The sequence below is a fragment of the Enhydra lutris genome, unplaced genomic scaffold, assembly GCF_002288905.1.
Source record: "Enhydra lutris kenyoni isolate GAN:26980312 unplaced genomic scaffold, ASM228890v2 scaffoldscaffold19, whole genome shotgun sequence".
NCBI classification, from domain to species: Eukaryota; Metazoa; Chordata; class Mammalia; order Carnivora; family Mustelidae; genus Enhydra; species Enhydra lutris.
The window spans coordinates 12,435,192-12,451,050 of record NW_019154103.1 but is presented as its reverse complement, the minus strand read 5'-3'; the positions used below and the strand labels follow the sequence as shown (position 1 = coordinate 12,451,050).

General features: G+C 34.5%; 1 protein-coding gene across 1 annotated transcript in view; it reads right to left on the bottom strand.

Annotated features, from left to right (window-relative positions):
* LOC111148287 (RAS p21 protein activator 1) overlaps positions 1-15,859 on the bottom strand; it is a 116,101-nt gene that overhangs the window by 17,904 nt on the left and 82,338 nt on the right. The window contains exons 10-16 of the mRNA XM_022504767.1: positions 15,290-15,410; positions 13,947-14,103; positions 6,408-6,495; positions 4,120-4,197; positions 2,025-2,182; positions 1,468-1,544; positions 2-174 (exon numbers count right to left, since the gene is read on the bottom strand). Of these exons, the coding sequence (XP_022360475.1) occupies positions 2-174; positions 1,468-1,544; positions 2,025-2,182; positions 4,120-4,197; positions 6,408-6,495; positions 13,947-14,103; positions 15,290-15,410 (852 nt within the window). The remainder of the gene's footprint in view (position 1; positions 175-1,467; positions 1,545-2,024; positions 2,183-4,119; positions 4,198-6,407; positions 6,496-13,946; positions 14,104-15,289; positions 15,411-15,859) is intronic.

Below are 15,859 nucleotides of genomic sequence, written 5' to 3'. Positions count from 1 at the left end.
CCTCTTTAAATTCACTGTACTCTTCTTCTGGCATGATTTTTTCCATAGAATATCGTGCTCGGACACGCAGGGATCCTGGTTCAATACCTTTTAATGGTATATGGGAGCTGAGCAAAAACCATTCATCTGTGGCATGCCCTTTCTGTAACCGGCTCAACTGGCAGCGCATAAATACTTTGATAGAAAAACATCAAATGATTACTGTCTGAAAAGAGGACACTGTAATTCATCATACCAGTAAATTTTCCTGACATTTTGTCTTCTCTGTAGTGTTAAATGCTTTTAAGGCGTTTTCAGTAGTAACACATACTCAATACTTACTTCATTCATTTACTCAATGCCTATTTTGTACCAGACTATGGTAGGCAGGGACACGGGAATACAGACATGATTAAGACATGGTCTCTGACTTGCATGGAGGTCACAGTAAGGCAAGAAATCAATCGTGGTACAGTGTGGTAAGTGCCATTACCAGTGGTTACTACTATTCAAGTATAGAGAAATAATATGTAATTCAGCTGGTGGAAAAATCCATTCCAAACAAGCAACCCTTAAGCTGACATTTAACAGAATATGGAGGTGTAGCTAGGTAGAAAGGCAGAGAAAAAGAAAAAGAGCACCATCCCAATAGAAGGTATGGTGGGCAGTTTTAAAATCCATGGACTGCTTAAAAGCTCTAAGAAAGCTGGTATATCTAGAGAGGATATACCAAAGATACACTAGGAGAGCCGCAGGGTGGAGGAGGAGGGGATCAGGAAAGGGCCTTTCTTCTGTGTTTACTACAGGTTTAGATTTTATCTTAAAAGTAATGGGGAACCACTAAAAAAATGTTAGGCATTTAAACAGTACAGAAACAACAGAATAAATATTTTGTAGAGGAAAATTCAGGCTCTGAATTCCTGTTAACGCTTATCACTTCTTTCCCTAAGCCTGACTTTTAAGAAGGTATTAACCTAATTAACTCTGATATGAACTGTTAAATCCCACTGCCACCTGTCAGCAACAGGCTGGGAGAAGGTATGCTACTGTGGAAAAAGAATGGAAAAGGTTCACCAGAAATGAATAAACAGTGGACTAATTTTAAAAAAAAACAGAATACTTTTTCCCACTTACATAAAACTATATGAAAACGGGAAAAACCTAGAAAGTACAAAGAAGGGATAGGTGAAACAACACAGAAAGATGGCCACTCTTACTGTTCTCTTGTTCCTGTCCACTGGGGAGGGAAGGGGAGATGAAAGATAATTTAATATCAAGGGCTTAAGTTTACAGTATGTACAATTTAGCCATTTTGATCTTTTTTTCTTATTAGAGAAACCCTTCCTCAACAATCAAAACTTTTAGAAGTACAAAAAAAAAACTATGTCAAATTATACTACTGGCACTTTTAGACTAGATTTCATTATGAATTTTTAAAAGTATATAAAACATGTTTTACTCCAGAGAGAAATTTCTGTATCAACTTACAGATATCAGGATCTTTGCTCTTCTTTGTTTTATTACTAAGAGTTATCTCAAATCTATTGATGTCAGGAGGAAGATCACTAGAGGAGCAAAAAGAAAAAGTATTAACAAAATATCCTGGCATCAAATTCTAATTCTTTTATTTCTAGTATCAAATAAGTCCCTTATTTCTATTAATATGCATGCTGGATTGAAACATTTTATTATTTGGAATACAGGAATGCAGACAAGCAAATCATACACTTTTCCCCCATCTTTAACCTCCTCAAGTAAATCCTGGGAACCATTGTGAACATTTTGTATGTGTGTCTTAGTAAATGCTTTTGAACGTGTCAGTAACACTTATTCCTATTAATGACTAAGTGAAAAACCAAGGACATAGCATTTCACTAATAAAAGCAGGGGGGAAAAAAGTACTACTAAACTGCCTGGACCTGGCACCTTGTTATGGTAGTTCAGAGACAGAAACCAAAAAACAAAACAAACAAACAAACGAAAACAGAGAAAATGCAATAGGGTAAAAAAAAAAAGATTTAATGTAGTGATAAAATAAGACTTACTCGAAGACAAACTCTTCTGACCATACAGGGTTTTGCCCTTCCCTTGCATGAGTTTTTGCGACCTGGACACTATTCAGGTAGATGTTACAATACGGATTAGTAAAATGTTTTACAGGGAGTTTATGGGCTTCTTCAATGTGTAAAACAAGACTGCTGACCTAAAGAAAACACAGAAATTGTTACCCAGATTTCAAGAATTATACATTAGGTTTCAAAAGCAATTACTATTTAAGAAATAAAAACCCAAAACTGATTTACTTTTCCCCTTTCTTTAGACATTACGACCTATAATTATATTTTCCTTTTTATGTGATGTATAAAATACAACATTCAAGCATTTAAAATAATTCTTAAATCTCCAATTATATTCTCATAGCAATTTAATGAAACGTACCTTTCTACTAAAAAAACAGTTCAGAGAAAATGGAAATAGAGGATTTTTTATTTTAACGTAAGTAAAAAACTGTCATCACCCAAATCAAAATCCTGTAGGTTATATATATAAAGCTCATCTGGAAGATTTATCTATAAACTTCCACAGCTAGAAAGTATTTTTACAACACTGATTCTGCCTTCTCCTTTTGCAGAAAAAGATACAAATCCAAAAAAGCTAAGTTATTTTTGTCAGTTTTGATGCCAAAACTTAGATCATTCACTGTCTAGATCAGGTTCTCTTTCCCTCTTGCTACATACTACTTGAATGGCATAGGACAATTCAGCCTCTCTGAGCCTCAACTCCTCAGATATAAAATTAGGATAAATTCTACACTGCAAGTTATCATAAAGACTCAAAATAATACATTAAAAGCACATAGGAGAGTACCTGCAAAAGGGCTTAAGAGATGTTAGCTATGACTTTATTATATCATTTTTTATTCTATTGTCTTACAGCTAAAAATAACTTCATAGCAAAAGTTTCACACAAGACACAATCTGCAAAAACTCAGTCTGATTTTTCATAGCTTACAAAATGTCAAAATATGATTTGAGAATACAACTATGTGTATAAATAAATGTCCTTGGGGAAAGGCTTAGATTTTTGGTTACAGGAAATAGAATTTATACTCATTTAAATATTAACCATGTATTGACTTGCAATAGAACAATATATTAAGTTCACAAAGCTTGTTGGAAACTTCCATTAATAAAGAATCACTCTGGTCAATAAATACTGTACTAAATGTTCCTCAATACTCCAAGAATACGAAAATTACTTAACTTTTTCCAGCTATCTAGGGATAACAAAACAGAAAAAAAACAAAAAAACACAAAGATATGCAGGGTATGGAGTTGACTTTACATACCTAGAAAGAAAGAAAAAGCCCAACTTAACTCTCTATAAAATGAACATGTATGACATGTTATGGTTCAAATAAGATGCTACCTAACAGATACATAATAGACTTGACTTCAGAGCAATTTGGATTAATACTTAAATTCAGATGATCTTTTCAATAATTATCTTTAGTTGTACTTTTTTGATATAGGCCAAAATGATTCTTTCAAGAAAAAAATGAATCAAAGTGCCTAACAAAATGGTTTCTATTGTTGTTGGTTTGGTATTGTTATTTTAAGTAGAAGAAAAGAATCCTTGGTATGGATTCCAAAGATGGCATTATGGACTAACTACCTGGCAAGTATGTAAGGAACATTTCTTTTTCATAAATATTTCTCCTGCTATTGAACCAAGTGGAAGCACGGCTTTAAAATGCCTGAAAAGATAAACTTAACTCAGAAGTGTCATTCCTAATGTTCCACATATATGAGTGAAACCATATGATAACTGTCTTTCTCTGCTTGACTTACGTCACTTAGCATAATCCCCTCCAGTTCCATTCATGTCGATACAAATGGTAGGTATTCATCCTTTCAGATGGCTGAGTAATAAGTAATCCGTTGAATATATGTACAAAAACTAATGATGTACTCTATGTTGGCCAACTGAACATAAAATAAACAAACAGATGGATGGATGGATGGATTTTGGGGGGGCTGCTCAGAAGGGTTTGAAATGTAGCTCAAACCAGTTCTGACAGAAATAAAGAGCAAAGTTATAAAGAGAAACGTGTGAACATCAAAGAAAATTAAGTTTCACCTGACGCAAGCGTTTATTAGATGTCCCTGGACTACTTTTCCGTAAATTGCAAAATGCCTGCAGACCTTTCATCCAGTCCTACAAAAAATAACAGCATGTCAAAGAAATATACAATGGTTTATTCAGTTTCCAATCATAAGGGTTTTTTCCCCCCAAATTCAGCAGTTCTTTCCTTATCCAGACTGCCATTTCTATACTCAGAGTATGCTGCACTTTAAATTGGGGGTCCCATAAAATAAAACAATGACCAAAACAATTATAATCATCTTTGAAATTGTGTTTCTGTTGAATCCCTAAATTAATGTTAAGTATGCCATAAGTGACCATTAATTAGCCAAAAAAATAAAATCCACTGAAGTTATTAAGCAGTTATGTTTTGTGAAAAGAGGGCTGACGGCAAACCAACTGATCATGTGATGACTACCTTGATGACAAGTATCTAATCTTACCTTAGACCACGACACAGGCAGAAATGTGTAAGGGGATCTGGGTTATTTATAAGCATTTTTTTTTTTTCTTTTTAAAATGCTTGAAGATATTCTGCTCCCTTTTTTTTTTTTAAGATTTTATTTATTTGACAGAGAGATCACAAGTGGGCAGAGAAGCAGACAGAGAGAGAGGAGGAAGCAGGCTCCCTGCGGAGCAGGGAGCCCAATGTGGAACTCGATCCCAGGACCCCGAAATCATGACCTGAGCTGAAGGCAGAGGCTTTACCCACTGAGCCACTCAGGTGCCCCTTTATAAGCCTTTAAAACACAACATTAGATTCAAAATAATTTTCAGGCTAATATTCAAATTAAATTGAAGCTGCATTTTTAAATGTTTACCTAGTGGTCTGGAGAAAGGAGAGAACAATCTTGGGTTTATCAAAAATAAATCTGAACATTTCACTTTGGCTTACTTATTTCCACAAAGTTCTGCACTACTGTTTGACTCAGATCCTTAACTTGTTGACTATTTCAGTCTGAACTCTGAATGTTCACAGGACATCTTTACAGAACACATTAAGACCTAATCAATTACTATACCTCTTAGAAATAGAAGAGAGTAACCACAGATCCAAAAGGCCACTAAAGTAACAAAAATTGGAAATATCAGTGGTATTTTTGGACTTTAAGTGGTTATGGAAATAAAGAATATGTAAAGTTTATATATAAATACAACAAGAAAATATTCTATTTATACTAAAATATCATCAAGGTGTATATATCTTTATTTAGAAAGGGAACATAGTGAAATTGGAGGATAGGAAACTGAAGTTTAAATTTCTTTCCTAACTCAATTTCTAGCATAAAAAATTATATATATGTCTATCTGTTATATAAATGTTTTGAACTCTACTTCTTGCATCTAAATATTAGGGATAAAACCCACAAAACAAAGGGTTTTTGTGTGTTACATGTTAATATAATATTTGAAATATTTTGTAAAGATTTGAAACATGACATTCAATTGTGAACCATAAAACTTAATGTGGCTCATTCATCAATTCTAGAGTCTAAGATATTTTCATAATTTATGAATCAGGGATGCATGCCAGGATCCAGTTTTAAGAGCTTCTCTGCCTCATATCCAGAGTTGGCAAATTATCTTCTATTTACAACAAAGTTGTTTTCTTTGACCTCTTAACCACCTTCAGATTCTTCCCACAGAGTATAAGCAGAAGAAATATTGTACAAAATACCAATAAACACCCCTGAAATCTTATGGTTCAAAGAAATCAAAGTATTTTTAAAAACAATTTTTGGAAAACATTCTCTCATCACAGCAACGCTTAAAATTTAATAAAAGCTTTAATAAGGGCATTGCACATGGATCAATGCATAGTGCTGAAAGCAGACATCATATGTAGACTTAGAGAAAAAGAAAAAAATTCCTAAAATAATTTTATTTTTGATGACTGAACTTCTATTATTACATATGAAGTTCAACCAGTGAAGAATAACAATGCTTGTTAGCAAAACTAACTGGCTTACCTTTCAACTGTACTGAGATATCTATAACCTTTCTGCAGAGAGGATTTTAAATGAGGATTCTCAGTTGGACTCAACATCATAGAGCATTTAAAGGTCAATTTAAAATGGAGTTTTCATTCCTAATAGCCCTTCACTGAGATTTTTTCTGCATTTCTTTAAAAAAAAATTTTTACAGAGTTCTCATTCCTTGAAATAAAAAAATAATTAGATTTCAGTCTTCCTTTTTATTACTTTATCACACATGCAGTAGTTTCTTAATTAAAAAGAAATCATGAGCTAAATAAAGGTGTGCTGAGAAAATAATTAACTTACCTCTGCTTGTTCTGGAGTTTCTCCTGCAAAGTAAAAAATGTAATGTTCTTCACTAAAGTGCTGAACCACTATCTGAAAACAGTTTGGCCTTTAAAATATAAACAGAAAAGTTATTAGGAAGCTTAACAGGAAGCATTAAAACACACCAACTTAAAAAAAAATCACAACATATAGTTATACAATGTGTATCAATGGACATAATTCTTAATTTAGAGAACCAATACTCCACTGCCCAGATCATTATTGAAAAGAAAACATCAGCTGCATATATTCTTAAAAACTTCTTGTCAGCACCACTGAAATTTTATCAACCCTTCAAACTTTAAAAATATCTTATCCTAGAATTGCATATACCTAATCTAAACACTTTCTAAAGCATAATGTTACTTAACTCATTACTTCAAAGTAACATATATTATACATTTATAAGTGCTGGAAAAAGACTAGATATGTTCCATTTTTTTAGACATGTTCTGAGACCAAAAATGTTCTTAGTGGTTATCTCTCACAGGTGGATTGTGGGTGACTTTTAAAAATGCATTTTTATGTATTTTCATTTTTTTTTTTTTTACAACTGAACATCTGCTCACATATATTCCTGTTCTGATGATTAAACAACCGAACAGTGGCATACAGTACAAATTAGTTCTTGTCCTCCCATAGTATGCACCATATTAGAATTCATCTGATGTGGAAGTACGTTAGATAGTTTATCTTTTTTTGAAGACAGGTTTTATCTTTCCAACTAGACTAGAAAATGATTTTAAAATGTTAAATAAATGCTACCCCAATGTTCATAGCAGCAATGTCCACAATAGCCAAACTGTTCCTCAACAGATGAATGAAGAAGATGTGGCACCTATATACAATGGAATATTACTCAGCCATCAAAAAGGATGAATGCCCACCATTTGCATCGACATGGATGGAACTGGAGGGGATTATGCTAAGTGAAATAAGTCAAACAGAGACAGACAATTATCATATAGTTTATGTCGTATGTAGAACATAAGGAATAGCACAGAGGACCATAGGGGAAGGGAGGGAAAACTGAAGGGAAGAAATCAGAGAGGGAGACAAACCATCAGAGACTCTGGATGCCCAGAAACAAACAGGGTTTCAGAAGGGAGGGGAGGTGGAGGGATGGGTAGCTGGGTGATGGGGTAGCCACGTGTTAAGGAGGGTATGTGTTGTTATGAGCACTGGGTGTTACATGCAACTAATGAGCTGTTAAACACTACTAATCAAAACTAATGGTGTTGGCTAACTGAACATAATAAAAGACAAGTAAGTAAGGGCTGGGCAGCTCAGCGGGTTGAGCGTCTGCCTTCAGCTCAGGTCATGAATTAAGTCCCAGATCAGGCTCAACCTTCACCCTACTTGTGCTCTCTCTCAAACAAAATCTTCACAAAATAATATAAATAAATAAATAAATAAGGGCCTTCATGTTTTGAAACTCAAAACTCAAATAATGATATTCCTATTTCTGGCATTAACCACATTATCTTTTACTTCAGTATTAGGAGGCCACAACAAAATACCCAAAGTACAAGCTTAATATTTATTTTAAAAAATTACCCTTTCATGCTTTGAGAATGCTATAAAAGAATACAAGTACAAATTGGAGACTTCAGCTTCTGAAGGTGGCTTAAATCTCACTGGCCTTCCTAACTCCACAAAATATAAATAAAACAAAAAACAATTGTTCAAAATCACTGGAAAACAACCAGAGCAACTCAGACTTGGGAGGTCAAGATCAGAGTGAGTGAGCCTGAACTTCACAGCTTTTCTTTTCAAGGCACTTGCCAATTCCTAAACTGTGCAGGGCAGGAAGCTGAGAAACCTTAGCAGAAGGAAACAGTATCTAAGAGGTCCAAAAACCAACCAGCACATTCAGCAGTTTCATACCCAGAGGAGAGACAAATGACTTTAGGGCCTTTAAAAGAGAAGGCTTTCATCTGAGACCCCTACCCATGCCTTCAAAATAAGAGCAAACCAGATAAATAGAACAGCCTTCACCAATATGTCCATTTGATCCCTGAGGGACTTATCTGGCAGAAGAACAGTCCTTTCTGGAGGCAATAACATTATCCATAGCTTCTACAGTTTTTCATACACAATGTCCACCATTCAGTCAAACTAAGTAGATACAACAGGAATCATACTCAAACAACTGAAAAGCCAATCAAGGAAAACAGAGGAAGAGGAAAGACCTACATATAATCCAGATACAGCTGTATCATTAGGAACAACTTTCAAGTAACTGTAATTAAAAGGCTTAAGAAAACAGGTAAACTAGAGAATTTTGCCAGCTAACTACATCTATAGAAGAACCAAATGGAAACTCTAAATTGAAAAATGTAATTAATACAATTAAGACCTCAAGAAATGCATTTACTGGATGGAATGGAAGACAAATCAGAATATCCAGCCTAGAACACATAAAGGGGAAAAAAATGAAAAACATAGAAAACTATATAATAGGCACATGGGACCTAGTGAAAGAGATAACATGCTAGGGCGCCTGGGTGCTCAGCTGGTGAAGCACCGAACTCTGGATCCTGGCTCAGGTCATGATATCAAGCCCTGTGCCGCGTTCTGCACTCAAGCCGGGAATCTGAGATTCTCTCTCTCACTCTCCTTCTGCCCCTACCCGCGCTCTCTCTAAATGAATCTTTAAAAAGGATATAACATGTAACATGAATTACAGAAGATGAAAGAAAATGTGGCAGAACTACTGTTTTAAAGAGATAGTAACCAAGACTTCTCTGAAACTCACAAACAACATCGAGTATCAAACTGAAGCAGCTCTGCAAATATTAGGATAAAGTTTTTAAAGAAAATTTATAGTAAGCATATTTTTGTTTAACTGCTGAAAATCTAAAGAAAAATCTCAAAGCAACCAGAGAAAGATGAAATACAATACACCTCAAAGAAGAAAAAAAAGACGTATTACCTGTAAAAGAGAATAATCAAGAACAAAAGAAAAAGACTGGAAGGCAGAGAACGTTCTTTAAAATGCTGAAAGAAGGGTGCCTGGGTGGCCTCAGCCAGTTAAGCATCTGCCTTAAGCTTGGGTCATGATCCACGGTCCTGGGATGGAGCCCTGAATCGGGCTCCCTGCTCAGCGGAAAGTCTGCTTCTTCCTCTGCCCCTCCCTCCACTCATTTTCTCAGTCTCTCGCTCATAAATCAATCAATCTTTAAACACTGGAAGAAATAATTGCCAACCTAAAATACCCAGTGAAAACACTGTTCCTAAATGAAGATAATAAATATTGCCTCAATGAAAGATTCAGCCCATGAAAAGATGTAAACATTCAAATACTCACTACGGTAACTATCACTGAAAAGTCTTTCAACCTGTGCTTCTGAAATTATTATACATAAAGTAAAGCAATATTAAAAGTCAGAAGTTTAGTATAAAGAAATAAAGTGCTTAGCGACCTCAATACTGAAAATCTGAAAAAACTGCATAGCTGCGCAACTAAAGCCTTCAAGAACACAGGCAAAGGAGCAAAGCTATCCAAACATTTGTTCACCGTGGCCAGAGCAAGCATGCTATTCACCTCTGTTGCAAGGAGTCGTTAACTTTCACGTAACATTTCATTCAAATGCAGGTCAGTCAGTGTATTGGGTTCTATGCATACACAAAGCAAGAAATATTCAGCGCCAGTCATATATTTCAAAGAAAAAGATAACTGCACTCATCCACAATTTCACCATTTGTACTGTGATATTTGCATTCTATGATACATAATTTAATGCCACCCTATTTTTCACCAGTCCTATCTGGTACAGGTGTCTGTTCATTTCCTTGAAACATACTTTGCTGATGCTGTTTTTCTTGGTATCTGCTCTATCTTTGTACTCCCCAACTCTTTCATAGTAAGGCCGTCAAAAACACAGCTGATGACAGTAAACTAGTATACTTTGGAAAAAACTCAGTTCTTTAAAACGAAAGACTTGTACCTTAGTTCCCATGAACATAACTTTTTCATACCAGGTTTAGACTTGGTATCATTAAATACAATATCAGAGTCTTAAAAGCCACCTTCAACAAGAAACTCTACCCAAGAAGCAAGCTGTGTTCCCATAGCAAATGGTAAATGTGCATTTACTGCTTTTCTGCTGCCTGAAACTCCTTTCTTGATATTAACCATAATAGGAATACTTTGGTCTCTTTAAACTACATTAAAAGACCTGAACTTTAACTCTAGCAGTCATTTTCTTTCATTCGCTAGGGTAACACTGACCTTTCTTTGTGATACTGCAAACTGATTTTTGGTCCACTCATGCCTATTCATAAAAAGTATGTCATAAATAATGTTATAGCTTTTTCCCCCACCCAAATTTACCCAGATGTACTTTTATTAGTCCTAATAATGCTTTTAAGATTCTTGTTATTCAAATTTTACATATCACCAGGGAATCATTTTTAACCTGATTTTTCAAAGCTGAATTTCTGCTTTGAATCTATAAACTATCAGAGCACATAAATCTATTTTTGTGTTCTAATTCTGAGAAGTTCACCCATTCTTTAATCTGCAAAGCATGAATCAATCGCCAAGCAGTATTTTTTCATTTAGATTGTAAACTTCAGCAAAACTCTTCTTTTGGACGGCTTACAGACTCTGGTATCACAGAACAGTACAGTGGCATTCTGATCCCATTTTCTCCCATAAAACTGAAAACATGCAGCTGAAGCAGCTTGCATTTTATTAGACTCTATTTTATAATATTTCACTTGGAATTCTGGTCTACAGACTTTTACATGTAAGGGTCTCTCTGTATTGCTTTATTTTCCAGAATGAATTTCTGATGTAAAACCTTTAAATTTTCTATCATGAAGCTTCTTCATTGATCATAAACTTAAATACGATTTCTACAGTATCTTCTTTGTTTCAAAGGATTCATTTACAGCTTTGAATACTTTAATAATTTCTTTTGGTACTTCTTTGAATGACCAACAATTTACTTCCAAGTACTTCTCTAATGTTTGCAGATTCATCAGTGTACAGTGAAAATGTAATCTCTGGCTCTGTACATAGCCTATCATTTGTTTCACCAATGCATTTACTGATAGTACTATCTGAACACAATCTAATACTCTTTGAAAATAGTACCTCTTCTCTTTCTTTTGCTTTTTGGCTTCAAACATACAATTGGCAATTTCCATGCAGACTGATTAAACAAGCAAATTCTCCAACTCTGTGTGAAGCATTCTGGCTTTAGCTTTAGCTATTAATTCCAAGATCTCCTAACAAACTTCCCAAGCAGAATCTGACACTGTAAGAACAGATCTATGGAAAGGAGATTGGGAAGGGAATATGGGGGTGGAGGGACTTTTATTGAAAACTTAGTTCTTCAGTGATATGGTGCCGACACAATGTGCATGGCATCACTGATTTATTCAGCTTATATGCAAAATATTTAGGCTGAGGAAAAGAAGATTTACTGGATTTAGTTATCCCAATACATTTCTTAAGTGGCCTAATAGGTTGAATTTTTAAAATGAAGGTTACTGTTTTTATCTTGTCATTTTAGTGACTTTCCAGCTTTAATCACCAAACTGTCCTTGATGGTAGAAAAACAACTATACATTAAAGCCAATCAAAGAAGTAACAATGGAAGAAAAAATCTACATATCTAAAAAAAAATCTGAAGTTACATTTTTTGAAGAACTCCCTTGCATATTTTATAATATGAAATGTTGAAATCTCAAACATTTAATATTTTTATTATACTAACATTTTTATAACCACCAATATCTCAATAGACACCCATAACCTATTCATGGCATGGGGTAGGAAAGCTCTGATATAGTTATCTAAATGAATTTATACCCATCTTCCAAGAGTCAACTTAAGAACCACCTATTTCATACTACTTAATTCAATAGCTTGTTCCCAAAAATCTTCCCTATGCAGCTAATCAAAGCACAAATAAACCATGTTTGGTGGTGAATAGTGTGGTTGTCTCCCCAGCATCCATTTCCCTCTCGTACAGAGAGTACAAAGCAGCCTTACTATTTCAGTAGGATCATTTTCAACAGGGCTTGGGCACCCAATGGCCTACATTTATGAAGGAAACCCCACCTTTGCTACTTCAGGGAAAACTACACATTGATTCAGAGGTGGCTCGATAGTGCATTCGCAGGATTTCTAATCATTACTGGAGGCAATGCTTACTTTTTCCTTCTCTGGGTATTTATGCCACTTTGCTACCATGAAAGAAGCTGTTTTGTGAGGAATAATTCAGTAAACACAAAGGCAGCCAGAACAGAAAGATGAAATGAAAAGCAGCCAGAGGTCTGATCTAACCACACCCGGAGGCCAAGAGTCTCATATTGTTAAGGAAGGAAAAACAAAATTTGGGAAATTCTATGTTATCCAAAAAATTTTTGCTTGTTTTTTGGAACAGCTTTTTTTATGAGATATTAGGAAGTGTTTGAAAAAAAAAGGGTGGGGGGGATGGGGAGAGTTATCAAGTTCAAAGGTTCATGAAATACTTCATATAATAATTCCCTCTTAGTGATTCAGAATATAAACACTGGCAGAAATTCAAAAAGTCCTGCTTTAAGGATAAACTATGTGTTCAATTCAGCATTTCTAAAACCATAACCATTTAAAAAACTGACCATTAAAATTACAAGTAACACTAATGCGATGTCCTAAACACAGTCTGGAGAAAAGAAATGACAAGGTTGTATGTTCCTCAGCTATTTGTTTTAAAGTTTCCTGAACTTAAACAGGATAAAGCTGGATTTGCTTAGCAGAAATGCCATCCTGCGGCAGAGAAACAGTTGTGTAAAAAAAAAAAAAAAAATCTGTGTTTTATTAATACCAATATGTAATAAAAATGGTCAATTTATCTAAAAAGACTCTAGAATGGATTATTAATAATACTGACAGTGAAAGGTAATGAAAGGCCTTGTTTCTGATAAAAAAATTAGAAGTAATCAAGAGTTGGATGTGTCTTGTGACAGTCAGGATTCCCCTTTAGCTTATACATTTATATTTATTTTTTAAAAACTTCGAAATTAATGTAAGAAAAATGTTTCAACTCCAAATCTGAAACACTCTCCTTTTTCCTACTGAAGCAATTATTTTTACATTAGAATTCTTAAGGGTTAGCCTGCCTATCAAGTTAGTAATACAACTGAGTGAACTCAGTACTATCAGATGCAATGAATTAAGAGAGAATGTGATAAAACGGGAAAGAGGACAAGACTCAAAGTCAGTCACTCAAAAGACTGCTGGTAAGGGAGAGAGGAAATATGCGACATACAGGTCATGTTTTACTACAGGAAATGTCATTCCAAAGATTTCTATATAATACCAAAGTGGAATTTCATGCACCGGTTAGTGTAAAATAAATAAGGAAGACAGATATTACCCTAGAAAGTAAATCTGACATTTTCAGATGATTTTAGGACTCTCAAAAATCCATTGGCTATGCTTTGAAAAATGATCTGAACATATCCACACTATTTTATTACTAAAACAATTCCAAAAGAAATAGGAAACCAATTTCTTACCTGCCAAAGAGACTATCATGAACAACATAGACAGAACATACACTGAGATCTATTAATCCTTTTGGTTTGGTAGCTCGTTTTTCACTTTCAAAATAAATAAGTTGGGCATCACTGCCCTCTAAGATAAAATATAAGTTTTTCCACCGTTTTCCTTTGCCTGTGAAAAAATAAAAAAGGGTGCTTTCCATTAGCCAAATAATAAACTATAAAGCCATGTTTGCGTGTGTGTGTACACACACACACACACACACACAAATTGCTGTTACTGAAAATAAAAATCGTATTTCCTTTTTATTCCAAAGCTTCAGTAACATACCAGTCCTTACAAAATGAGAAAATGCCTATCATATTTATCTGTAAAAAAGTGCCTTTTGTTACACTGCTTGTTTTAGTGAATCACAGAGTAAATGACAGCAGTACCGTAACTGTATCTTTTCAAGTTTCATCAAGATAAAATCTTTAAAATTCTTGCTTAGGAGTAATTCTTTTTTAATTTTAAGAAAATACTCTTCTACCCCACACCCTACCAACTGACCTCCTATCATTTCTTAATGTTAATCTGAGGCAAATCTATACAACAGAAACATCTAAACAATAATGTGACAAGTGTCATTAGAAGTCTTTTAAAAAAATAGTAATAATGAAGTATCAGGGAGAGAGTGGGCAAAGAATCAAATAACCTGACCTCAAGAATGAAAGAGAAACTTGGAAATATGTAAGCGTGTGTCATTAAACTCTGCTTGAAAATGTGGGCTTAATATACCCAGACTCTGCATTTTTTAAAATTTAAACTCAATTCATTAACATGTATTAGTTTCAGAGGCAGAGGTTATTGACTCATCAATCTTATATAATACCCAGTGCTCATTACATCACGTGCCCTCCTTAATGTCCATCACCCAATTACCCCGTCCCCACCGCGTCTCTCCTTCCCAGCAACCCTGTTTGTTTCCTATGAGTAAGAGTCTCTTATGGTTTGTCTCCCTCTCTGATTTCATCTTGCTTTGTTTTTTCCTCTCTTCTTCTATGATCCTCTGTTTTGTTCCTTAAATTCCACACATGAAATAGATCATATATAATTATCTTTGATATATTTTGCTTAGCATAATACCCTCTAGTTCCATCCACATTGTTGCAAATGGCAAGATTTCATTTTTTGATGGCTGAGCAGTATTCCACTGTGTGTGTGCATATGTGTACGTGTGTGTGTATATATATATACACATCTTCTTTATCCTAGACTAGATTTTGAAGGATGCTTAGCTACAAAAGCTTTAAACAAGGGTCAATTACTAACTATTAGTGGAAAATACTGAAATTGAATCTTTCAAGTTAATACTTACCCTTTTTTAGAAGATAACCTTTTTTAACAATATTTTTATAAAACGCATCCTTTGTTTTTCGACGAATTGTATTATAAATTTCCTTGCCATCCACTGTATCATTGAGTACTTGTTCTTGATCCTGAATTTTTAAAAATATTAAAATTATTTCATGAATTCTTGATGGAAATAAAATCTAAATTACCAATTAAAAGCCAGGTTGTGTGTCTAAAACATTTAAATAAAGTTTTTAAGGCTAAATTCTGAAATATGTATATTAAGAGATCCTTTGCTTTTCAAAGAAAGTCTCAAAAATACAGTTTTGTTATGTTGCCTTGTTGTGTTATAGCAAATAACATGGACAACATGAATTGGTCCCAAGAGAACTGATAAACTGGGAACCAGTTCAAACATAAAACCAATTCCTATTTGCTTAGGCACAGTTGTGTCTGTGAGAAGCACTAGGTGAATGCAGAAAATTGCACGCAGCTGATATGAGATGCAAAGGAATATACAAAACACATCTCTAGTACCTCACAACCCTCTCCACCCACTAACTGTTATATGCCACACCCACCCATCCATCCACAC